The sequence below is a fragment of the Vicugna pacos genome, chromosome 6 (genome assembly GCF_048564905.1).
Source record: "Vicugna pacos chromosome 6, VicPac4, whole genome shotgun sequence".
NCBI lineage: Eukaryota > Metazoa > Chordata > Mammalia > Artiodactyla > Camelidae > Vicugna > Vicugna pacos.
In genome coordinates, this window is record NC_132992.1 from 39938941 (window position 1) to 39966501 (window position 27561).

The following is a 27561-nucleotide window of genomic DNA, read 5'->3' on the forward strand; positions in this document are numbered from 1 at the left end:
GGCCTGCATACTTAGGTGATAAAACCATAAAGAAATGCAAGAAAGTGATTGCTGTGCAGTTCAGGAAAGTGGTCACTTTTGGAGGGTTGTAATTTTTGACCTGGATTGTTGTTACAAGGGTGTTTGCCTTATCATAATTCACTAAGCTATGTATTTCTGTGAGTGATATTTTGTATCTGTTTCATTCTATAATAAAAGTAGAAAAACAGAAAAAAAAAGAAAGAAAAGAAAGCACATTAGAGAAACTTGCAAACCTGATGCTGCCCTGGAGATTATCACAACACTGTCAGCATTGGGTAAATAAGGTTGTGGAAAATTATGTTATGGGGCACAAAGAATGTAAGTTCTTCTGTAGAGGCACCTGTGTAATGTCAGAGGCAGGCTACCTTTCAAGTCACTGGAGGTTCTGCTTTCATGGTTTTGTAGCAGCAGACCTGTATGTAACTTCAGTTTCTAAACAGAAGACCCATCCATCTCTGGCTCAGTCTTTTTCAATGTGTGGTGCCTGAAATACCAGCATAATGGCCATTACATGCTTAAGAAAATGCAGATTTCATAGTCCCATTTCTCTTCAAAGGAGCAGCCTGGCATCTGCATGATTAACAAGCATGCTAAAGTATAAGAACCACCACCATTGTCTTCTCTGTCAATTTTTACCTGAAATCAATTCTGCAAAGGTGTCTTGAGGAAAGGACAGAGCAGAGCTTATGAGCAGTTTCCAGATAACCTGTGAGCATCAAGGTCATAGCTATGATTTTCGCTAGTGAATAAACTTAGATTTTGAACCTTTATCTAGAACACTGAATGTAAATGTGACTAAGCAATAGCTCAACTAGGAAAAAAAAAAAACATTTTCTCCAGTGTGCAGCCATAGTTGTCAATTTTCCTCTTGTCTTTTTGCTCGATTTTTCCCCCTGTCAAATAAGTCAGAACCTGGGATTAAGAATTTAAAGTAATCTCTCCATCAGTGAACCCTCTGAAGCTTTTAAAATAACAATTTTAAACCAAAAGAAATTTAATAATAAAAAGCAAAATAATCCTGCTTTGGATATGGCCAGGTATGGCCAGACAGGACTTCTAATTGATTCTTTCTCAGTTGAAGGCAAAGGAGACTTTCAGAGCATGAAAGCAGAAGTGTGACGGCTTCCAGGTCTGCATTCAGCATCTGCATCCTCCTCTTTCTACCATCTCCTTCACGCTCCCAGATCCACATGCTTTTTCAGCACCTCTCCTAATCAAAGTGGGAGATGATTCAATGTTAGTTACCTTATATTTGTTGGTTGAGTATTGATTATTGCGGATACACTTAGGAGAGGACGCTAAACTAGAACTTGCTTTTTAGAGACTTTACTTTGATTGGTGAAATACAATACTTTATCCAATTGAATCCAGTTCTACAAACATCCTTTGAACACTGCCCACATATATGGCAGTGTCCTAACAGTGCAAAGACGAGTAAGACACATTTCCTGCTTCCAGAAAGGTACAATCTAATGAGGGGACTGGATGAGTACTAGCTAATGATAACAGCAAAATCATTTCTACAAAGATAATCTCATTTCAGTCCCCACACTTTCAGAATTTTAGTAATTAAAAGGATAAGCACTGTTGGTAATTGTAGAGTTCTTTCAACTCTGGAGAAAAGTAATGTCATGATTATAAAAATCTCAGCATCCCTCCCACTAGTCTTCAACATCATTCTCAATATGACAAAGGAAAAACAGACCATTAGAAAAGTGTATTGGAAAACCATTAGAAAAGTAGTCTACTTTGGGGGAAATAAAAATACTTTGTCATAGGAACATCTACTGGTCTGTCTTTTGGAGAAAGTACAGTTTAAAAGTCAACTGAAGTTGACATTAATACTCTGCAGTAGGATGTGTTTGGTATAAATTGAAAGTTTTAGTTCAAATGTTTCACTTGTGAGTTTTTTTAATGAGTAACTGTAATATTCTCTTGATCTGTATTTTAAAATACAAAGTACATGTATTAGGTAAGAATCTCTTCTCAGCTTTTCCTAATGAACACACATGCATATGGTGAGCAGATGGGTAAAAGACACTTTAATCACTCATTTCTACAATTGCTAGTAAACAAAATGAACAGTCATGATGACGTGGCATTTTGCAATAAGACTAAAATATGTATACAAAATACGTCTTATATTTACTTCTCTCTTGCTTACTGATGTTAGAACATTAACAACTCTTTATTCTAAATGTAATGATATGCTCTGAATAAGATGAGGGTTCAAGGTTTTTGCTACTCCAAAAGCAAAAAGATGGATGTGGAAATGAGGAGACCTAGTCTTTAGAAGTAGGTTTTAACTCAACGTTCATTTTAGAAAAACCATATGAATGTCCTGCAGTTACACAAATGTAAGTCAAGAGTGTTTTTTGAGAGAAACAGTGACATTATTTGGGGGAAAGAGAAAGAAACATTTGGATTGTAGATGAATGCAAAAATTATTGCCAATCACTGTTCCTTGGAGAGGCAGGTTTTAGGTATTGAGGGGTTTGCTCTGTTTTCTCATTTGGAGAAACGCATGGCGAGAAGCAGGAAGCAGAGAGAAGTGGGAAGGGCTGCATTTGTGGGACTTAGTGAAACTGGATGCCAAGTGTTGCTTCAGGACCTGGGCAAGGAAGTGGCTGGAAGTTTATCTGCCCTCTAGATACACACGGAGCCCTTGGAGACTGGCAGTTTGAGACACTTTGGCAGAATGTTGATCCACGGATACTTGTAATTTCAAAAGGAAACCTTCAAGATGTTTTGAGAATAGTTGAGAATGGCCATGGTTACCTTATGACAAGGCAGCAAACAGGTCCCCTCCCAGGGACAGTTAGCAGGAGCTGAGGCAGTCACAGTTAGTGTTATTACAGTAGGCAATTAAAGCACTCACAGGACAGGCACCCTCATTTCTTTCTCATGCTGGTGAAAACAACATACTGGTTAAATGCATAACAGTTATCTTAAAAGCCCTATATCTATCTAGAAGAAGTAAGATATAACTGGAAAATGCATATACAACAGTCTTGCAAAAAAAGAAAGGAAGAAAAGACACCTCTCTCACATAAACATACAACTAAATTAAAAGAAAATAACTGACCCAACTAGCTGGGGTTTATTTGTAAACAGTCTCAGGTCAAGTCAGTGTTTATATCAGCTACTTCAGTAACCACAGATTTCCATTTCAGTGACAGGCAGCAGCAGCTGCAACTTTGAGAGCACAAGATATCAAGAAGGTTGAGTGAAGCGGGCAGTTGGCAACATAATGTATTCAGTGCATTTTATACTGTGAGTAATTCTGAATGCCACAGGGGCTACTGTGCTGTATATGAATTAAACAAGAAAATAGCATCACTTACCCACATTAACACAGTAATGTCTATGGGAAAAAATGTTATATGACTTCGAAGATACATTGTTAACCACTGTCATTTGCTTTAATTCACTTTGAGGTGGGCTCCAAATTAGCTTCATTTTCTTTTATACTACTAGAAAACAGTGTGGATGTTACAAAATCAGAGATGATGATAGTTGTGCCTTGACCTTCAGAGCTGTGTGAGTTGTAATTTCCAAGAATCTGAAGGGAATGTATGACCCAAAATGAATTTGTATATGCATTTTGCTGAGAGTGTAAATTGACTTTGTATTTTTTATTATTTAAAAAATTATCATACAGCAAAATTGTTTCTACTTTGATGTACAGTTCTACAGGTTTAACCCATGTGTAGATTTCTATTATCATCTCCACAGTCAGGATACAGAACAGTTCCAAACCCTCAAAAAATCCCCTCTTGCTATCAGTCTGTAGTCATGCTATCCATACCCCAATTCCCTGGCAACCACTGATCTGTTTTTCATCACTATAATTTTGTCATCTGAGAATGTTACATAAATGGAATTATATAGCGTGTAACCTTTTAAGACTGGCCTCTTTCACTTAGCATAATGCTTTTTGAGATTTATCCAAATTGTTGCAGGTATCAGTAATTCCTTTATTTTCTCCAATTGCTGTGTATTGTATAGATGTACCATAGTTTGTTTATCCATTTATCTACAGAAAGACATTTAGTTTTTAGTGATTAGGAATAGAGCTTCTTTGCATTTTTGTGTGTGCCTGAGTTATCATTTCTCTAGGATAGACACCCAGGAGTGTGCTTGCTGGGTCTTATGGTAAGTGTATGTGTAACTTCATAAAAAGCTACTAAGATGTTTTCCCATGTGACTATACCATTTTCTGTTTTTACCATCAGCGTAGAAGAGTTCCAGTTACTCTGGAGCTCCTCTGTACTTGATGCTGTCAGTAATTTTTCTATTCTACTCATTCTAATATACTAATATTCTAATATACTGGTATCTCTTTGTGGTTTTAATTTGCGTTCCCCTAATGGCTAATGAGGCTGAACATTTTTTCACGTGCTTATTTACCATCATTATTAGGTAAAGTGTTTGTTCAAGTCTTTTGCCCATTTTAGAATTGGGTTGGTTGTTTTCTTACTATTGAGTTTTAAGGATTCTTTATATACTCTGGATATAACTCCTTTGTTGGGTATGTGATTTGCAAATATTTTCCCAGTATGTAACTTTTCCTTTTCTTAAAAATATCTTTCACAGAGCGAAATTTTCAATTTTGATGACGTTAAATTTAAGGGTTATCCAAACCTTTTTCTCTCCTAGATGTGTCATGTATTCTGTACCTGTAAGATCATAGTGGGGCCTAAGAGACAGAGACTCAGAAATCTAATTTATGAAATCAAGAGAGTGGTGGAAGGGATGGCTGTAGAGGCTGTGCTAGGAGGCAGGAGGTAAATGAGAAAAAGGAATGGAGGGGATAGTGGCCTGGATGAGGTGGAGGAGTACCTGTAGTGGGGGAATGAAAGTGGAAAAGTTGGACAAAGGGAGGTTGGTAGCATGAGGAACTTTCTGATGTTGTCCCACAGGTGGAGTGATGGCAAGTCCAGAATGGAGCCATGGCAGAGTCATCCCAGGGGAATGGGTGTGGTATTAGGAGTTATGGTGTAAAGAAAATTCGAGACGGGGGTGTGAAAAAGTGTGAATGTTGAAATTACTAATGTAATGGTATGCTCAGTATGGAGAGGAAAACGATGAGTCAGATACATTCTTCAGTGCATAGGAGTGGAAGAGGAAACTGGAAGTAACAGCAATGAGGAAGACAGGACGGTTTAGCAGACAGTAGGCACCTACGAAGAAAGAAGTGTATGGAAGAAAGGAATGAGGGCAAAAGATTAATGGTCAGAAAGTGGCAAAGAAACACTGAGACCTATCCTTCCCCTGTGACCTCCCCCCTCTCCAATACTCCTCCCCATCTCTTAAGCGAGGCCTGGGAGAATGATCAGCCTCCCCTGGGAGAGCAATGGTGGAAGCAGGAGCCTTGGACAGAGTCTAGTTTGGGTAAGACCAGGAGGTAGAAGAGATAGCATTTGTGAGGAAGTTAAGGCATGTTTTACAGTGGAGTAGGGCTGTTAGCCAGGAGACTACTTAGATTTTGGAAGAGGTCAGCAGTGGGAAGAAGGGCGTTCTCCAAGGCAACAAAGTACTGCACAGAAATGAGCATCTTAACAGGGCAAAGGATGCAGGGCATTTGCTTTGGGGTGGTGGTTGAGGTATCAGGAATAAGAGGTGTGTGGGGTAAATGGAATAGATGTCCGAATAAGCATCAGCTGAGACCCCAGGCTATGTGGAATATCTGGTAAGTCTATTTAGCTTGAAACTTTTAATCTGTTTCAAGTTATTACCCCTGATTTATATCGTTATCACCAATTAGTTTTTGGTTTCAAGAACTAATCTTGAAACATTTATTGGAATTGTACAATAATTATTGTTCAAAGTTCAGCATAACTTTCCATCATTATTCAATAGTTTTTATTTTGCCTGTTATTTATGCATTGTTAAATACAGGTTATGTTTTAGTTTTTCTTTAAAAACAAGTAATTGAATTATATGAAATCAGAAGTTTATATTTCTAGCATAGGATGTTTAGATACTCATGATAGGGCTCAGAATTCAAATGCTATCTTAAACTTTTAGCTTAAATAAAAATCATAAATAAAAGCCCCATTTAAAAGAAATCAGTGATACATAACTAAAAATGAGTAACTGAGCACTTTTAACTGGCATCTGCATCATCTTATGCTTAAGGGACACAAATTGCTCAAGTAAGTATTACCATTGATGCTACTCATTTCATGCTGCTGGTCTCTGACAGAACAATGGAAACGTGGGAACTTGTAAGGACAAGTGACACATCGGATAAAATCTGCCTACTTAATAGTATGGGTAGAGGAGGTTGAAACTTTTATTTAGTAATGTTTTTAATTTAAATGTCTGGGTCTTAAGAACAAAACAAATCATTATTTTATCTTTTTTTATCCTTGGGGATTCTCTGGCTTTCCTTCTTAAGAGTGATTCCTCTTGCAAAGTGTGGCCATCCATTAGGAAATTAAATATTAAATTGTGTCCCTGTGGGAATGTAATAGTTGTTCCTTACATTGAACATGACTCACTGAGAATGACTAGGAGTTTCTTTGAAGCGCACATTCTAGCTCGTTTCTGTTTGTACTAGGTGTCTAAATGATGCTTCTATCCTGAAATATTATGTTTGGTGAAGCTCACCAATAACAAAGAGAAGAGCTGTTGGCTTCCTTACCTGAATCCTAACTAACAGGAAATAGAACAGAGAGTAGATTTGTGAGGTAACCTCTCACCCTGGCTGAGCTTTCAATTTGGATGTCTGAAAGGATAGTAGGATTTTTGTAGCTTAGAAAAAGATCAACTGACCTGTATTCACTGAAGGCCCAGTGCCCAGGAATATAGCCTGTGACTGTGTATCTGAACCAAAACAAAGGCCAGCTGTCCAACATGTGCTCACCTGACCTGTTGGCCCTGATAACTGGTGTTAGGTGAAGGAGTAACCTTCTTACTGTACCTTCTCCAGGATAAGACAAAGGAGTCATTATTTATTTGCTTTTCTTTATTGCAGGATATTTGTGAAGATATTTCTGATCATGTTGAGCAAATCCATGCCCTCCTTGAAACAGAGTTCTCCCTGAAGCTGCTGTCCTACTCCGTCAACGTCATTGTGGACATCCACGCGGTGCAGCTCCTCTGGCACCAGCTCCGTGTCTCAGTGCTGGTCCTGCGGGAGCGCATTCTGCAAGGTCTGCAGGACGCCAATGGCAACTACACCAGACAGACAGACATTCTGCAAGCTTTCTCTGAAGAGACAAAGGAGGTGGGTATTTTCTTTGAAACCAAGTTTTGCATAGTCAAGTTTGAGCACTTGAGAATGTTTTCAGTTCAGTGGTGTGGGATAGGAATTCTTTGTAGGTAGACAAGCAGGTCCTGAGCCAGGCTTTGAATCTAGGTAAGTGACCAGAGGCTAGCGCATTTCTAATGTGAATGAAACTGTAGACCAGAGTTAACTCACACTTGGTAGTTTGCACAGATACCACCCGTAACTGTTGGTGCTAACCTGGCTTCCTGTTCCTCATTCAATTATCTGAAAAATATTTATGGAGTGCTTACTATGTTCCAGGCACTAGGTGCTAAGAATATGATAATGATGAAGACATGGTCTTTGCCTTCAAAGAGCTGAGTCTAGTAAGGAGATGGAGACAAGTAGGCAGACCTTAAGACCAAACTGTGATCCACATGGTCCATATGAAGTTCAGTGGTCTACGTGATGCCACTGCAGGACAGAGAAAGGGAACCTCATTCAGACAGGGAAGCCTTTCTAGAAGAAGTGAGTCTAACTGAGACCTACCTAAAGGAGAAGCAGAATTAGCCTGATGAATGGAGGTAGAAACTTCTCTAGACAGAAGTAATGGCATAATCAAAGATCCAGAGGTAAGAAAGAGAATGATAGGCTTTGAGAGTTAGTACTGGAGCAAAAAGTTCAAGGAAGCAGGATTTGAACAAACAAATAAGCAGAAGTCAGGTCATGAAGATGAAAAGCCATATTAAAATAACTGGACTTTATTTTGAGGACAATAGATGAGTTTGTTCAGGGAATTGACATGATTAGATTCATGCTTTAGAAAAATCATCCAGGTTGCAGTGAGTCAAATGGACTTCAAAATTTTACGCAACCAACTTAGATTTTTTTGTACTCATATTAAGCATAGTTTAAAGAGTTTGTTGTTATTACTCTTGATGCATAGCTTAAGAAGGAACACTGTAAACTTAAATCCAAGTGAACTCTCGTAATCCCAAATAAAACTGAAGTATATTTATAGAGAGAAGCATTGTGCAGGGGCTCTGTGTGTCTCTCTCTCTCTGTGTTTGTGTGTGTGTGTATAGATTCTATGTATAGATACATGGAATGTGTGTGCATGTATATAGTCCTTTGGCTCTTGACACCCAGTTAGTGCTCTGCTGTTGGTTTTGTGGAAAATATGTGTTATACAAGTTTATAAGGCATTTGTATAAATATATAAGATTAAAAAGCCTTATAAGAGTGTTGCATAATTCATTAAGTTATTAATTTATTGATGTTTCAGTGGCTCCAACGTTATCAACAAAACAAAACAAATCTGGGCTTCTTCTCATAAATGATTTATACTTGTTGATTACTGTTTTCATAATAATGATGCTCTTGCTCTGGCAAATTCCCTGCACATCCTGGAAGTTTATGGAAATGAAAATCTACTAGACTCACTTCTAACTTTAAGTCACAGTCTTTGTTTTCATTTAGCTTTCCCTGATTTTGTGGCAATGAAGAAGGTGATACAGATTTTGGTAGAGTCCTTTTTAAAATTGTAGAATGAGTATGTAGGTGTGTGATCTTCCCTAGATGCCATCCCTCCTAAGTAGGATCCCTAGAAGGGTCCTTGACTGGGACTCTTTTGGTTATGGGAAACTACAAAGAATCCCAAAGTAGTCAGCTCCACCCTAAATCTGTTGTTTATGAGGTGTATGCTAGTGAGGTGGAGATCAGAGATAGGGAAGGTTTGTCTAAACTCTGAAGAGATCTTACTGTAAATATCTACCTGGCACCTCCAATCGATACATTCTTTTTTTTTTTTTTTTGGTCTCTACCCATGTGTTCTTCTGGCTCTGTCCAACATCCAGTATTGATCAGTCATCAGATCCGCCCACTGCCTGCTACTGGAGGGGATTAGAAATTGTTGAGTCAAACTAATTCATTTTACACATTTATTCATTCCATGAGTATTTACTGATTACCAACTCAAATTAGAGGTATGAAAGTGCCTCGGGGTATAAAAGTGCCCTAGGGTTTATTGTTATTGTTTTTATTGTTTTGTGGAAAATGTTCATCCTGCATTTATTTGAACTTGTATTATTCACAAAGTAGTAGCCCAAGAAAGATGAAAAGCCACTGAGACTAGCTAGTTGTTACTGGCCACTGTTTTCACAGCCATGTTGTGAGTTTATATTAAGTAGTACCCATTTTGGCTCTCAGAATGTGAGCTCAACAACTATTTATAGAGCCAATTGGAAGCATTTTCCTGCATTTTCATGTTTGAAGTCAGTCTTTAGTCTTGTTGTAGAGATGCAAGAATATGTTGTATGAGGGGTGAAGGAACAGTGGATTCTCAGCCATCTGCCGAACTTCATGAGTGTTGACACCATGTGGATAGTTCTCTATAAACTGAAGCACTGTCTCCATTACCACCCTTCCTGAAGCTATGGATTTCTAATCCTGTTTGTTAGCTTTGTTTGTTTCTGCCAGCACACTGGAACTGTGGAAAAAAGGAAGGGAATCAGGATGAAATTCTCAGCTTTATCAGAATAAATTCAGCTGTAAAAGATTTACAAAATGAAGAAGGAAATGTCATAAAGCATGCAGATAAACTAGAATGGTAGACGTCCTCTCAGTGGAGGTGAATTCATTTTTCTGTTTTTGGAAGTCAGTCAAGTTTCAGAGCCCATTCAAGAATAAGTTTGAAAGTTGGGAAAGTGGCAAGTTCTCTTTCTGTCCTTGTAAGTACAAAATGAGTTATATTCTTTTATTTAAATATGGAGCAGTTCATATCTTGTAAACAATTTGGCAAATGCCTTACTGAAACAAAACCAGTTGAACAAACAAAAAATACTTTCGGGCAAAGTTCAACATTGTGTAAAAAATGTGTTGTACTGAAATTTTCTATGTTCCAGATACTGTGATAAGCAATTTATATTTATTATTTCATTTAGTAAGGAGGGTAATGGGTATTAAAAATAATTCCATTTTAATATTACTCAGCCATAAGAAAGAATGAAATATTACCATTTGCAGCAAGATAGATAGACCCAGAGAATATCATAGTGAAGTAAGTAAGGCAGAAAGACAAATAGTATATGGTATCATTTATATAGAATCTAAAAAATAATACAAATGAGTTTATTTACAAAATGGAAACAGACTAACAGACATAGAAGACAAACTTATGGTTACCAAAGGGGAAAGAGAGGAGAGGAGGGATAAATTAGGAGTTTGGTATTAACAGATACACACTGCTATATGTAAAATAGAAAAATAACAAGGATGTACTGTCTAGCACAAGAATCTATATTCAGTACCTTGTAATAACCTGTAATGGAAAGGAACCTGAAAAAATATGTATAACTGAATCACTCCATTGTATACCTGAAACTTACACAATATTGTAATCAGCTCTACTTCAGTTTTGAAAAAAGCTCCATTTTATAGTTGGAAAAACTGAATTTAAGAGAGGTTAAGTAAATGCTTAAGAAGATAAATCTAGGAATAATTAAATGAAATGAATAAAACCAGCTCTTAACTGATCTCTTTTGCAGTAATAATAATTATTATTTCTTCCTCCCTTCCTTCCTACTTTCCTTTCTACCTGCTCTAAATATTCTGATTTCTTACTCTCTATAAGGCACTAGGCATTCAAATATGAATAATACATGTTATTAAATGTTAGGAATCACCTTCATAATTTTATCAGATCCTGAAACAGTTCCGTGAGGTAGGCAAGGCAAGTGCTCTTATCCTTATTTTACAGGTGGTATTATTATATCCATCCTACAGATAAGGACTGAGGTTAAGAGAAGTAGTCACACTAGTAGTGATAACTGTTAATAGTATTAACACCGTAGCAAACATTGATAAAGAACTTACCATATGCCAAATGGTGTGGTAAGTACTTTATCTGAATGATACCCTCTCAGTGAGAACACGTTGGTCCTCCCAGAGCCGTCACACTGAAGTACTTTTTGTATTCATCCACTAGCACTGATCACAGGGCCGTTTATATTATGACAAAGTATGTGCTGGATTTGAACTTCATGAGTGTTGACACCAGATTATAATCATCTCTGTATCTCCCATAGCACCTACTTCATATTGCTGTATATAAAAGTCTGATTAGTTGAACTGAAGTAAACAACACAGATAATTACTGCTTTAGGTGTAGAAGAGGGAAATATCACTGTAAGTTGGTGGACTGGGATTAATCATGGAGATTAATTATTTGACTCATGATTTCAGCCTGTAGAAAAGGAAATTCTCAGAAGTATTACCATAGTATAAATAAAAATATTGAAAAGTTTTGTGTATTTTCCCTTTGCCCATCAGAAACTAAACTTTGCCTTGCTTCCCGTTTCCCTATCATTACTTGTTCCTTTTAGTCCACTGCTGCTCTCTGGAATGCCTTTGGAATCATAGAATCCCAACATGGTAGAGCTGAAAGGAATCTGAGCAAGAGTCTAGACCATGTGAACTGAGGACTCTGGGGGGTGGCAGCATTCTTATAAGAGGTCCATGAATTTATATGTTAGTAATTGAAGCATGACAAATACTATGTAATGAATTAGGGGAGGAAGGGGAGAGAGAGACACATACAAAATTTTTGCTGTACCCATAATTAAAACAGTGAAATTCTATTTCTAACTCTTCTGAGTAAGATCACTAAATCAGGGCACAAAATTGACCCTGAAATGGCAATGGACACTAATGTAAACCTTGATGACATTTTAATAGGGAGAACTTCAAATTTTTAAATTATGAGTATTAAATCTCTTGTTCAGTTGGTGACAAGATTCAGTTTAAAAAAAAAGAAAGATCTAAGAAGGCATTTGGAACTAGAATTTCAGTTAACTTATTTATGGGTGAGGAACAAAGCAAAATTTCTTGTTTCAGATTAGGGGGGAAAGGGGTTTCCTTGATGTCTGAGACAAAATTGAAGGCAGCAATAAAGTTAGTAAATTACTCATCAGTAAAGTAAATAAATTGCCATATCCATAAACATAACCTTCATCTGAGAAACTGTTTCATAACATATTAAGTGGAGGTGTATTTCTACTTGGACATTGCTAGGGAGCCGTGACACTGCTAAAGGCACTGCACAATAAAATGTGATATTGCTAAAATAAAAACCCCAGTAAAAACACATGCACTCTTCCCCCACCTCCACATCCACCTGAGACTTTATTACTTACACACATTAGAAAACTGTCTGGGAAGTTGGTCCAGAAGAAAGCATTGGGACTAAAAATATTAGTATTACTAAGCAATATTTTAAGAAATGAAACTCATTATTTATCTGCTCTGAGAAACTTCAGAGAACTTTTTTTTTAATTGCTTCTGCATGGTGAAATCTAGAAAAAATAGTTTTGGAGAATGGTCTTGACTAATAACCAACTGTGTTAAAAAATATATGAGTAGATGCTTGTCACTTAAGTCTTTAGGATATGAAATGCATATGCTATGTGCTGTTCTTTGTTTTGTTTTTCAGGGAGGGATTTTTTTTTTCCACATTAAAAATGTGGTTTGAATTAAGACTAGTTACCCCTGAGTGACACTCAGGCATGCACAGCAATAGTTGTCCTGATTGGAAACAGGCTGGGAGAGAGCTCTATGTGGAGCATTAAGTGTTTCTGAGTATGGTATTTTCTTTTCCAAACACAGGGCTGGCTAGGGAAGGGATCTTCAGGGGAAGACTTAGGAAAAGGCAGCCATACCCTATTATCTGAGATGTCTCATGCCATGTATTCATCTAACATCGTTTGAGTGCCTGTTATTTTTGAGCAAGACAGTTATTATTGGGTCTTAAGGTTGTGTAACCACCAAAATGGGGATCAAATGCTTTCCCAGCATTAGGGTATCCCTTGCCTATCCAGAAGCAGGTGGCTGATATTTTCATGGGTCTAATTTTTACCTGAACCCTCACATTTCTTTTTTCTCCTCATCATAGAAACACTTTTCCTTAATGCCTCTTTAACCTCACTTAAGTAGCTACAGGGCTGCTGTACCTTTATAATAAAAATAATTTTTAAAATGCAAATTTCAACTAGTTAATAATTTAAATATCAACTTATGGGATAGCTTTGAAACTCAACCATTATTTATAATACTGTTTTTGTAATGTTTTGTAGCATTGAACAGCCAAATTTAAAAAAACTTTAAAAAATGCAACCTGCCTTTAAATTGGAATTTCCACTATTACTCTCTTAAAAATTGCATAAACTGTGACTTTTGTTTGGCTGGCTCATTCTTTGGTGAGGAATTCGTTTTGGCCTCTGACTTAGTTCTTTAAAGAGCTTAGTCCAGGTATGAAGCACATAAGCCACACAATTCCAGTTAGATCATTTTTGTTGAGACTGGAAGTTAACATTGGTTTTTCACTTTGTGCAGTGTAATTTAGTGTAGGGATACCTCTCATTTTGATGAAATTTTCCTCCTTGATATATTTGATTAGTAAAAAAAAATGTAATAAGTAATAAGAATAAGCATTCATTGAGCACCTATCCATGTGCCAGACTTGTGTCTTACATATTTTATCTCCTTTAAGCCTCACAGCAGTGCTAGGATGTGGCTTATCACTTTATTTTTACAAATGAAGGAAATGAAGGTTAGTGACATCAAGCTGCTGGCTCATGGTCACATATGTACCTACTGCTAGAGCTGGAATTTGGCTCTGAGGTGTGGGCCTTTAATCACTGGGATCAACCAAAACTACATAATCAGAGGAAGAAATTTCATGAAGCCATAGAGATACATTCCAAAATGCCTTCCTTCCTTCATTCATTTATTCAACAAATGTGTCTTTGAGTGCTTGCTCTATCCAGCTCACTATGCTGAGTGCTGCAGGTATTCTGGTGAGTCAACCATTTTCCATGATTTGTACTCTTGTGGTGCTTACAGACTGGTGGGAGAAATAAATTAATCAAATAATCACAATAGTATTTTTTTTAGAGATTGAGATAAATGTTTAAAGAAAAAAACAACAGAGTTTTTTGAGAGATTATAAGAAAAGATTTTGACTTAGGTAGAGGTTTGGAATCTTGAAGAAGTAAAACTGAATCTGGGGTCTGAGGAGTGAGTAAGAGTCAACCAGTTATGGTCGTTGCAGGTGGAAAGCTTTCCTGGCAGAGGAAATAGCATGTGCAAAGGCTCTGAGGCAGGAGGAACACAATATATTCAAAAACTGAGAGTGGGACACTGTGGCCAGGTGCAGCCAGGGAAGGGAGAGTGGTTTGAGAGAGAGAGGTCTCTTAATATCTGTCCTTGAAGGATTTGGGTTTTAACCTAGCAGCAGGAAGCTAATAAAGGACTTGAAGCAGAGAAGTAATAGCATCAGATCTGCAGTCTGTAAAGATTACTCTGGTGTCAACGTGGAGGACAAACTGGAAGGGGGGGGTGTTCATTTAACATCCAACGCATCAGAGAAAATTATGGCACAGAGGTCAGAGTGTGGACTCTGAGTCAGACAGCCTTCGTTCAAGGCTTAGCTCAGCCTTAGTCAAAGGCAATCTGCTAGTTATGTACTTTCTTTTGGCTCAGGCTCCACTTATGTAAAACAGCGGCAGTTGTACAGACCCCAGAAGAAAATCTTTGTGAGGATTAAATGAAAATGTAATAGTAACCAACCATCCCCATTTATAAGATGAGGGCATGGAGGCTTAGGAAAGTAAAATGAAGCTTTTCATCATTATTATTTATCTGGATGCTGTGGAATAAGAGTGAAGGGATGAGGAGATAGAGGCAAGATGAAGATCTGAAGGGAGAGAGCATCCTTAAAACAAAACAAACAAACGAATCAAGAAACCTGATGTAAGGTCATGGAGAAGCCAGATCTCAGGATAGCCTGGTTGAAAGGACAGATCCTGTCACCTGGTTCCTCCTTAGGAAGAACAGAGGTCTGGGGATACAACCACCCCTTCACCTTTCAGTTTTCTTCCTTCACTTCCTACGGGGCTAGATTAGACCAGCTGTCCCTTAGCCTGGTAGGTGTAATAGGATTCCATGGTCCCTCTGTCCCAAACAAATATCAGTAAAAAATTCTCCCCATTTGTTTGTGATATTAGTAACTGCATTAGTAATGAGACAAGAACCTTAATCACATAACTAAAGATTAAAAAATTAAAAACATTTACTTATGATACTATTTTTTTAGCACAGGAGAATTTCAAATCAGCCTACCTTAAATTATAAATAACGAGGAAGGTGGGCACCTGGTATCTAACATACCCAAATGGGAGTGGAGATTAAGGTAGGAGGAAGGGGGAGAATGCATGCAGAGGGAGGGGATGGGGGCTAAGATGATGTAGTTTTGACACACTGATTTTCTCTAGGATTTCCTGTGTTTCCCTTCAAACGAGCAGGTACAAATAGAAGTTGGTCTGAATTGTTTTTGTAATATATGTAGATACAATAGTTCACTTTCCTGTGGTTTTTGAATATTTATTCAACACAACAGACTTAGTATAATTAATTTTTCCAGTTTAAAATATTTACTGAGCATCTACTTTGAGGTAGCCACTGTGGGTGATAAAGTGATGAGCAAAAGAGACATTCAAGGAGACATTTGCAATAAACAAAAGAGCCATTCATGGAGATTTTACTCTTACTTTGTTCTCAATGTTGTTATTACTTAAGGCATCACTTAAGAAATGCTTACTAAATGAATAATACACTATTTTAAAATAGAAAGTTCAGTCAAGAATGGTTATTTTTGGCTTGCACTTGACCATTTCTAGCAAGGCTCTGTTCTCCAGAAAAATTCTTAAATATTTAAGAACAGGGTACCATATAAAGCAATATGATGATGAATTAATATGCCTTTCTTTCCTTGTCTCAAACCAGAAGCAACTGAGATTGATGCATTTTTTACCTTTACAGTGGCCTCTGCTGAAATTTCATGTGAGCAGCAGTTGAGTGTAATGTTGCATTTATTGAAACCATTTCCGTTGTCTGTTTCAGGGCCGCCTGGATGCTCTGACAGAAGTGGATGACTCAGGACAGTTAACTATCAAATGCTCTCAAAATTACTTGTCTCTGGATTGTGGTATTACTGCTTTCGAACTGTCTGACTACAGTCCAAGTGAGGATTTACTCAGTGGCCTGGGTGATATGACCTCTAGCCAGGTCAAAACCAAAACTTTTGACTCTTGGAGCTACAGTGAGATGGAAAAGGAGTTCCCCGAGCTCATCCGAAGTGTTGGGTTACTTACGGTGGCTACTGACCCCATCCCTTCCAACTTCAGCGAAGCAGTTAATGAGGAGACGTCTCAAGTATCTCTCTCAGCAGATGACAGAGGTGGAGATGAGGAAAACAATGCGTCCACAGGTGAGGAGGAACCAGGCTTAACGCAGGGGCCGCCATCTTCAGGGGAAGCTCTGCCAAATGCTGTTCAACCCTCTTCTGAGACTATGAAGCAAGAGTCTGGCTACCCTTCTCAACTTGGGGCAAAGAATGAACAGCCTCTTCCTTATGAAAATGCAACCCCTAAGCGATCCATCAGAGATTGCTTTAATTATAATGAGGACTCTCCCACACAGCCCACGCTGCCAAAAAGAGGGCTTTTCCTTAAAGAGGAGACTTTTAAGAATAATCTGAAAGGCACAAGTGGAAAGAAGCAGATGGTGGCTCTCAAGCCTGAGATGAGCAGAAGCACCCCTTCCCTGGTGGATCCTCTTGACAGATCCAAGCTTTGCCTAGTGTTGCAGTCTTCTTACCCCAATAGCTCTTCTGCTGCCAGCCAGTCCTATGAGTGTTTGCACAAGGTCGGGGACGGGAATCTTGAAAACACAATCAAAAGGCACATTAAGGAAATCTCCTCCAGCCTGGGGAGGCTTAACAACTGCCATAAAGAGAAACTTCAACTTAAAAAGCCACAGAAGCCTGCAGAAGAGGTGTCTCCATGCCAAACACCTAAATGGGAGCCCAGTTCAGGCAAGCAAGCCGAAAACACCAGAAGCTCAGTAGTGCCGAATGGAATTCCTTCTGGTACTTCCAAGGCCGTAGCGGGGCCAGAAACAGATTCGGCTTCCACATCCTCAGTGGAGCCATGTCATCAGAGAAGCTGGAATGCCAAATTACCAGTGCAGTCAGAAACATCTAGTTCACCACCTTTTACTCAAAGCAGCGAATCTTCTGTTGGCTCAGACGACATCACGTCTCCGGGATCCATCCTTTCAGAACACAAAAGCAAAAAATGTTACTCCTCCTCCCCAAGTCATGTCACCAGGAATGGTCAGGTTGTGGAGGCCTGGTATGGCTCTGATGAATACCTAGCGCTGCCCTCTCACCTTAAGCAGACAGAAGTATTAGCTTTGAAGTTGGAAAACCTAACAAAGCTTCTGCCTCAGAAACCCAGAGGAGAAACCATTCAAAATATTGATGACTGGGAACTGTCTGAAATGAATTCAGATTCTGAGATCTACCCAACGTACCATGTCAAGAAGAAGCATACGAGGCTAGGCAGGGTGTCACCAAGCTCCTCCAGTGACATAGCCTCTTCACTAGGGGAGAGCGTTGAATCTGGCCCCCTGAGTGACATTCTTTCTGACGAGGAGCTGTATATGCCTCTCTCTGGCATGAAAAAATACATTGATGAGAAGTCAGAGAGAGCTTCCTCCTCTGAGAAGAATGAGAGTCATTCCACTACAAAGTCTGCTTTAATTCAGAAACTGATGCAAGATATTCAACACCAAGACAACTATGAAGCCATATGGGAAAAAATAGAGGTAAAGTGGTCTTCTTAATCTGAATGATTTCTTACCTGATTTGGGGAAGTATTGCTGGGAAAAGGTCAGCTCGTCCCCACCCCATGATCAAATGTGTTGCTATTTTTGATAAATGTAACTGATTACCCAAAGAAAGAAAAGAAAAAACACAGCGATCACTGCCTTGTGACAGAGTACATCACTAGGAGCTGCCCTGGTCAGAGCATTCACTTGATGTGTCCCTGCCTGGTCAGAACTCTCTGTTCATACTGCTCAAGCCCAGCATGGCTCCTGAGGGGTGGTGGAGCCCCATGAGCAGCCACGAAATAAAGTAGGACAGTAGCTGTGCACACACCAGTACCTCAGGAATACGTGACTGGAATGTTCCAGTTGCCCTCAGTGCTTTCTGATTTGTTGGTTCTAAACCCAGAATAGCTTTCTCATCTTCATTGTTAACTTCTTGTAGCAATAGACCAGATTTTTTCTAATTTTTTAGGAATCTTTATTTTTGTTCAGTCTTCTTCCTTTTTGAGGCCTCTGGCTAATAACCATGCTACCTATACTCTATACCATCCATGGGCTCTGAAATGGGGAGTTGATATTTTGGGTAAATCTACACTTTTAGAACAAATTATTAGATATGATGAAATCTTTAAAGATGGACATCAAAATTCTCAGGACTCAGCTCTTTAATACAAGCTGTGATTTAAGACACTGGATAAAAGTGTAGTACATATATAGACAGAATAACCTGGAGGAAGAAAATGAAGGTACCTAAAAGAAGGAAAAGTCAACAGCAATATATAATAATAGTAACATATATTAATAATTGTTTTACTAAGTATTCATGTGTCCAATTTGACAGCAGCTCCATATTATGTATATGGAGACACTGAAAGAGACCAGGCAGAATCCATACTCCAGAATCCATACTCCTAACTAAGTGCTCCCAGCCCTCTCCATAAGGAAATAATCCAAATGTGCTATGTGTGAATACTGTAGTATTGTGGAGAAGTAATATCAGCTGAGCTGGGATTTGCCCGGGGAGTACTTGTGAAATGCTAAACCTTCACTGGAGCTTTGAAGGATGTGCCAGGATTTAGACAGAGAGAAGGAAGGTGGGCATTTCACATAGAAAGAGTATTGACCAAAGCACAGAGGTGGGGATTGGGAATGAACATGACATTGGTGTGCACAGAGAGCTGTCCTGACTGGAAGGTCAGTGAACAGGGAGCAATAGAAGTTCCATACATTTAACAGACCTGGTTGCTGCAAGGCCAGACAAAGACAATTAGAATTTGTTCATCAGGCATCCACGGTAACATCTCTGAAAGGGACTGAGAATAGTCCTACAACTCAAAATAACTCAGCATTCTTAGGTTCTTATTTTGTACTTGGTTCTGCACTGATAGCTTTACATGCCTTATTCTACTTAAGTCCTGGGAAGTAAGAACTTTTCAGATGAAGACACTAAGGCAGGATGAGGTGAGGAAATTTGCTCAAGGCCTCACAGCTAGTGAAAGCAGAGCTAGAATTTGAACCCAGAGCCAGCACACTTGAAGCAGTATAGGCCATGGCCTCCAGTAGCCTTTCTGGGAGGCTTAGTTGGCAATAACAGGAAAGATGGTCATGACAGCCATGGATGGTGGTGACTGGTATGGAGATGCCTGTGGCAATCCAGGTAGGGGACTGCTGTGATGGGGATGGGCGAATGGAGGAGGGCTGCTGAGGAAGTGAACGAGATCCAGAAACTGGTTCTAGACCTGTCTCAGTCATTAAAGGCACTCGCGGCCCACGGCTAGTCATGTTCCAATCTGGGCCTTGTTTCTTTTTTGTAAATAGGGATGTTTTAAGCCAGTGATGGCTACAATACCAGCTTCCAATGGGAGCATCCTTTTATTCCATAATTCTACAAAGATGAAACTAAGTTTTCAGCCTCTAGGGACTAGCATAGCTTTATTAGAAGGAAACATTTGAATGGGTATTATCTGGCTTGAGGTGGAGGTGAGGCAAGTAATTAAAAAAAAAAACAAATATATACATCGATATTGAGTATGTGATGAAACTCTTAAGAGGAAATGTCTCATAGGCCATTGGAAGTACTGTCCTGGAGGTGAGATATGATGTGAAGGCTGAAAGATTAAGCCCCTTCCTCAGCCCACCCTCCTTTCAATACTTCAGGTGAGAGTGGCTGCCAGTCTCCAGGTCAGGTGACCTTGGATATCACATTCAAGCTTTGATCTTCTCCATGTAGTGACCCAGAGAACCTTTTCTACCAGAAAAATACAACATAATAAGACAGGGTATTATTTAACATCTTCCTTGTATCAGGCAAATATTGGAGACTTTACCTGCAGGAATTCTCTGATAAAATTCTCATAATACCCTACAAGGTGGTTTTCTTATCTTTAATTGAGTGCTTCTCCTCCTTTCCAGGGCTCCTACTCCATTCCTAGCCACCTTCACCTCCTGTCTGGATTAATGCAGTAGCCTCCTAACTGGTATCTCTACTTCCTTCCTGCTCCTACTAGTCTCTTCCCAACATAGTAGCCAGAGTGATTCTTTTAAAACATAAATCAGAACCTATCACCCCTCTGCTCAAAACCCTGAAACAGCTCCCACCGCATTTAGAGGCCCTGCATGGGCTGCCCCTTGATTTCCTCTCTGACCTCATATCCAACTTCTGTTCCCCATGCTCACTTCACTCTGTTCCCGCTGGCCTTCTGCTGTTCCTGGAACAAGCCAGGTGCACCCCTGCCTTTCGTCAGTTCCCTCTGGCTGCACCTTCTCTGTCAGATGCCCTCTTTCTAATTCCTTCACCTCTTCTGAGTCTTTGCTCAAATAATAATTTCTGAGGGGAACTTACTGTGACCACCTTTAAAAAGGTGTAATATGACCTCTTTTTCTTTTTTTTTCCCTACAGCTCTCACCATACTCTGTCATTTTATATAATTCTCTTATTTAGTATGTATGTTATTATTAATTTTTATCTCCCCTTGCTAGAATGGGAGCTCTGTGAGGGCAGAAATATTTATCTGTTTGGTTTGCTCATGTACCTGAAACATTGCCTGCTGCGTAGCGTGTGCTTAGTAAAGACTGTTGCATGAAAGAAGAAATGAATCCTTGTTTCGGAGTAGAGGAAGTGAGTTCAGAGAGATGAAATCACTTCTCCTAATCTGTATAACTAATAAGTCATAGAGCCAAGCTTCAAGCTCCATCTGCTTTGCTCTTCGCACTAGATAAAGTCTTAGGACTACAAGAATTCCCTGAGAGATTGAGGGATAGAGAAGAGAAAAGAGTGACCCCTGAGTTTCAAGTTTTATCCCAATTATGAGGCAAAAATAAGGAAGAGGCCCAGTTGTTGGGACCAGGAAGGGACAGATTGCCTGGGTATTAAGCAAATGAAAGCAAAAGAGATGTTTAGTAAGATGAACATTAGCTTCATTCTTTGCAAAATGGAGATCAAGAAGAATAGGGCAAAGGAAAAAAACCCCAAAATTTTAGTTTTGTTTTAAAAAGTCACTGAGAAAAAGGTGGGGTATATATATATATATATATATATGGAATTTTATGGAATATTACTCAGTCATAAAAAAGAATGAAATAATGCCATTGCGGCAACATGGACGGACCTAGGGATTATCATATTAAGTGAAGTAAATCAGACAGAAATCAAATATCATATGACATTGCTTATATGTGGAATCTAAAAAAAAAGGTACAAATTTTATTTACAAACCAGAAATAGGCTCATGTACATAGAAAACAAACTGTGGTTACCAGAGGGGGAATCAGGGGGAGGGATAGATTAGGAGTTTGGGATTAATAGATACACATTAGTATATATAAAATAGATAAACAACAAGGTCCTACTGTATAGCACAGGAAACTATATTCAGTTTCTTATAATGAACTATAATGGAAAAGGATCTGAAAAAATATGTATGTATGTATATGTATGACTGAATTGCTTTGCTGTATATATGAAACTAACATTGTAAGTTGACTACACTTCAGTAAAAAATAAGAATTAAAAAAAGTCAGTGAGGACCTTAAAGAAAAAGGGACTTAATGGAAGAGTGGAGGTAGATGATTAAGAAGTGAGAGAGAATCATTCCTAATGGCTCAATGAATTGGGTTGTGAAAGCAGTATGAGACAAAGGATGGTAGTTGAAAGTGAGGTTGAATAAAAGTTTCTATTAAAAAAATAAAGTTTATTAGAAGGCAGAAATAAACACGGCATTAGCCAGTGTAATTGAGGTGACCGGAAAAAGCATATAAATGTGGCACACACACTGGGAAAAGAAGAGAGGGCGTGTGGGAAGAATTCTGGCCTGATGTAAAAAATTATGAATTACAGGAGACTACATCCCACTCTGATTCCCCGTCTACCCAGTGGAGAATGGTATGTTTCCTCCTCCCATCATGTCCCGAGTTCTCCACCCCATCTTCTCTGTGAATCACACAGAGCACGAGGCAGAAGGTGTGTAGAAGCCCACCTACAGAAGAGGGACTCTCTGGGGCTGTGGTAGAATCTCTGGGGTGATGCCTGAGTGATGAGTGTCAGATGCCTTTTAGGTTCCTGTCACTCCCACTCCTCACATGCGTGTCTTTCTTTTAGTAGGCTGATTTTGTGAATGTGAAAGATTTGCTTTTAGGGCGTATTTTGTATTCATTAGAAAAATGAATTTCTTTTTTGTAAATAGGGATGTTTTAAGCCAGTGATGGCTACAATACACCATAGTGTATTCACATGGTTTAAAAACATGTTTAAAATAACCAGTAAAAACTCTCTCCCATCCTCACCCTCCACTTGGGTTCCCACCTTGCTGTAGCTGCACTGTTGTTTTCAGCTCTTAGGTCCTTTAAGTTCTTTATACATATACAAGCAAATGCAAACATATTTATTAAGCAGTATTTTAAAACTTGGGGGATAAGTTGCATCCCATTCTTCTGCATTAATGAAATCTCCTCAGTTAACTCTGTGAGTTCTTAAGAGATGGTCCCTTTCCCACACCTCTCTGTAGGGGTTGAGGGAATTTTCCTCAAATGTGGCTGATTTCCCTCAAACCTGTCATGTAGATAAAGTAATTGAGCATCTCAGATATCAGTGCTCACCTCCTACAGAGTTTCTCAAGGCCTAAAATTAAAAGTGAGAAAATGAGTCAAGCCATTGTACTAGACTCATTTGTTCTGATGCATTCAAGAAATAGAGCAAGAGCAATGAAGAGAAAGAGGAAAGGAAAGACATGTCCAGAGCGGGTGAAATCAAGCAGAATGGTGAAATCTTCACTTAGCCTGATATCTGGACGTATATGGTATAAATATTAAGCGATGGCATCTATAGCTTGTGGGCCAAATCTGGCCCAATGCCTAATTTTTAAAATAATATTATATTGGAACACAGCCATGCTCATCATTTATGGATGCTTTTGTGCTGCAATGACAAAGTTGAGTGGTTGTGACTGAGACCGATGGCTTGCAAAGCCTAAAATACTTACTCTGTGATTCTTCACAGAAAAAATCTGTTGACTCTTGCTGGAAAGTGAGGAAGAAGCAAGGCAGATGATTTCTAATCAACATCTACTATGTGCCAGGTTCTGAGTAGGTTCTTTCACTTAATCTGTATAACAACCCTATGGAAGAGCTATTCTTGGTCTTGTTTACAGATGATGAATCTAAGGCACCAATGCTAATGACTCTCCCAGGGCCATCCTGCTGCTAAGTGTGAGAACTGGGATTACAACCACAGATGCCAGAGCTGACCTGGTTTTCTCCTAGAGATATATTCAAATGCCAGGGGACTTAGACAATAATCACATATGCAGGTAAATCTATTTATAAAACCCACAAGCCACTACTAGTTAGTAAATGAATAGTATGACTTCTTCCTCATGATCTGAATAGAAGTTAACTGCTCAGTAAGTAGCCTCTTGTCCAATGTGAGTCATTATTGAGCTAGTTTAACATCTGTATGATCCCAGAGAAGCTGGCAGAACACAGTGCAGTGTGGTACCACCTCAGTGAATCATTTCAGGAGATCTGTCCTTTTCTCACATCACAGGCTTCCTGCTCACACTAAGTTCTCCAAACTCATCCTGAAAGACATGACTTCATTAGGTTGGACTCATTGGTAACCAAGTTAATGGACACATGGCACAGCTGATCCCTTTTCTCTCCAGAGATATAAATGTCTTCAAATGCCAGATTATGGTGTTCAGTGACTCAGCTGTTAGCATTTTTATTTCGGAGACATCTATAACCTGATTTAAAAAAAAAAAAGCAAAAACTTCTTTGCTGCCAGCTAAGAATGTCCTTGCACATAAGTTATTTCAGATTTGGTGCAGCACATACTTACCTGTTTGCTCTTTGTACCTAGGCTGTATAAAATTGCTGCCTAGTCTGTGGTAGCAGTACAAAGGCAGACATCTTTGCTGCTGCCTAGAGATAGAGCTGGGAATGGTAACTAATACCAGGGCAGCATGATTAACTTGGCACTGATTTCTGCATTTCTTTTTCCAAGAGGTAAAATGGTCTTCATAGGATCCATCCTATCTTTTACCCTCATTTTGACCATATGTTGACACATCAATGTTACCACACTGATGGTGGCAGACTTTCAAGGGATACCATAATGTCCTGTGTTCTTACTTCTTTTTTTTTTTCCATTTTTTAAAAAAACACGCATAACATAAAATTTGCTTTCTTAACCATTTTTAAGTGTACAATTCAGTAGTGTTAAGTGTAATCACATTATTGTAAAACAGATCTCCAGAACTTTTTCATCTTGCAAATCTGAAACTCTGTATGAATTAAACAACTGCCTTTTCTCTCTCCTCCAGCCTTGGTAACCACCATTCTACTTTTTGTTTCTGTGAATCTGACTACTTTAGATGCCTCATATAAGTGGAATTGTATAATATTTGTCTTTTTGTGACTGGCTTATTTCACTTAGCATAATATCCTTAAGGTTCATCCATGTTGTAGCATATGACAGGATTTACTTTCTTTTTAAGGGTGAATAATAGTCCACTGTGTGTATATCCTGCATTTTGTTTACCCATTCATCTGTGGAGGGATATTTGGCTTCCTTCCATTTCTTGGCTGTTGTGAATAATGCTTCTATGAACATAGGTGTGCAAATACCTCTTCAGGACTTTGCTTTCAATTCTATGGGTATATACCCAGAAATTGGATTGCTACTGGATCATATAGTAACTGTACTTTTAATTTTTTGAGGAACCACTATACCATTTTCCATAGTGATTGCTCCATTTTACAGTCCCAACGACAGTGCACAAGAGTTTCAATTTCTCTATATCCTCTACATTTGTTATTTTCTGTTATTTATAGTAATCATCCTAATTGATGTAAGAGAATATCTCATTATGATTTTGATTTGTGTTTCTCTGATTAGTGATGTTGAACATCTTTTCATATGCTTGTCCATTTGTATATCATCTTTGGAGAAATGTCTGTTTAAGTCTTTGCTCATTTTTATTGGGTTATTTAATTTTTTGTTGTTGAATTTTAGAAGTTCTTTATATATTCTGAGTATTAACCCCTTATTTATTTAATTTGAAAATATTTTCTCCCATTTCGTAGGTTGCCTTTTCACTCTGTTGATTGGATCTTTTGATGCACAACATTTTAAGAGTATGATAGAGTCCCATTTGTCTATTTTTGCTTTTGTTGTCTGTGCTTTTGGTATCATATCCAAGAAATCATTGCTCAGTCCAATGTCATAAAGCTTTTCTTTTATGTTTTCTTCTAGGAGTTTTATAGTTTTAGGCCTTAGGTTTAAGTCTTTGAAGTCTTTTTTACTTTAATCAGTGTGATTACTTCTCATGTTTTAAGGATCTCATCCATGACTTTTTTTGTGTGATAGGACACAGCTTCAAGAGCCAAAATTTGTCTTAAAAAAACCACTTGAGTGTCGCTCTTTTTAAAAAGTCCTTTCTGGCCATCCTTTATTTGACTTGAGATTCGAATAAGTCCCATTTGAAACAGAGCTGTATTTGTCTTTCTTCATTCTGAGTAACTTAAAATCAAGATCTGCTATAAATTTGATTCTCATCTGCCTTTGATATTTCGTTTATACCAACCACATAGCAATTTTCCTGGAGTTGGTGGAGTGATAGTATGCGCTTAGATGTATATAGTGATCTCTTAAGAGCATCCTATCAGATAGGAAACATTTTAAGGTTATTGGATTCCAGTATTCTTCACTGGCATTTCATTCTATGTGTGCCTTCTCATTATGCTAACCTTTTCCTTCACAGTTGCTAGTCTTCCTCTTATATCTGGATTTTCTCTCTTCTTTACATCTTCTCCCCTATTCCCTTTTCTTTGCTATTCTTCTGGAATATATAGTTTTCACTCCCTGGCACCTATTTTCCTTAAATTTTTTTTCCCCTCAAGAGTGTCTCCTACTTTCTCCCTGTAATGTTTCCCTAGAGATTCTCAGATTCCAAATATGAGAGGACTATGAGTTGACTCTGCATCACCTTTCAAGTTTGAACCCTTGATCTTTTCAGTGCATTTCTTAGTCATAGAAATATGTATCCAGGGTGTTGAGGAATTGCTCAAATGCAAGAATAAAGAAAACAAGAATTCAGTTTAAATGACAAGGAAAAAGACGTGTTTTTAAAGAACTAGGAAGGCTCAGCTTTGTAATTAAAATTGGAAGATTCAAGAGTCCTGAAAGATCAGAAATTGAACATGAGCTGATAGTGCAGATTATTATTCAACAAGAGTTGTTAATAGCAGAATGCTTTAGGAATTCTGAATAGTCTTCTTTATCCTATGAACAATCTAAAATTTTGTTTTAAATTCTGGACTTAGAACTTGAGAGAGATATGACAACATAATTCTAGGTTCTGTGCTTATTATATAAAATAATATTTGGTAAGTGCCAAGTGGAAAGACGTGCAATGGGAGAGCAGAGGAATAGACCAAGCATCACAGAAGATGAACTACTTGGTTCATCTCAGAGTCCAAATTCTCATGTTTTGAATCTAAGAATCTCTGGGACAGCATTTGAGAAAGCATCACAGAAGATGGACTACTTAAGCTGGGCCTTCAATGATGAATAGAAAATCTGGCTGACATGAGAAGGCAGAATGTTAGTGACAGGCTTTGGTATAAGCCAAGATTGCGGGCAAGAGTATTTAAGGTATATTTGGGAAATAGTAAAGAGAGAGGCCTGGTATTTTGGAATATAAGCTAAACTGTTATAAACAAAGAGACTCCAAAATACGATAAGATAGAAGACCTTTCCTCTCTCTTGTAACGAGAGGTAGGCAGACAGTCCAGGGAAGATAGAGGCCATCTAGACATTCAGGTGCTTTCTCCCCCGCTGCTCTTGTCCTATGGTTCACCAAGGCTGTGTCTGTGTGCCAGCTCACCAGAAGGGGGACATGGAGAGCACTCATCTTTCTTCTTACAGACAGAACTTGGAAGTTGCACACGTCACTTCTGTTCACATCCCATTGGCCCAGAATTTGTCACATGGCATCACTTAGCTGCAGAGGAGTTTGGGAAATGAGCCTCTTGGCTATGAACATTGGGAGGGAGATGTCTCTTAAACCAACTGCTGGTTAGAATAGAGTTTATTGAAGGGA

At 38.5% G+C, this 27561-nt stretch overlaps 1 protein-coding gene across 5 annotated transcripts in view; it reads left to right on the top strand.

Moving 5' to 3' along the window:
- The window catches only part of AKAP6 (A-kinase anchoring protein 6), a 567738-nt gene that overhangs the window by 240944 nt on the left and 299233 nt on the right, over positions 1 to 27561 (top strand). For all 5 annotated transcript variants that reach the window (XR_012073484.1, XR_012073483.1, XR_012073482.1 and 2 more), the window contains 2 exons: positions 7004 to 7255; positions 16193 to 17959. Coding sequence is in view for 1 of the 5 variants with exons in the window: in XM_072962897.1 (XP_072818998.1) it covers positions 7004 to 7255; positions 16193 to 17959 (2019 nt within the window). In the remaining 4 variants the exon portion in view is untranslated. The remainder of the gene's footprint in view (positions 1 to 7003; positions 7256 to 16192; positions 17960 to 27561) is intronic.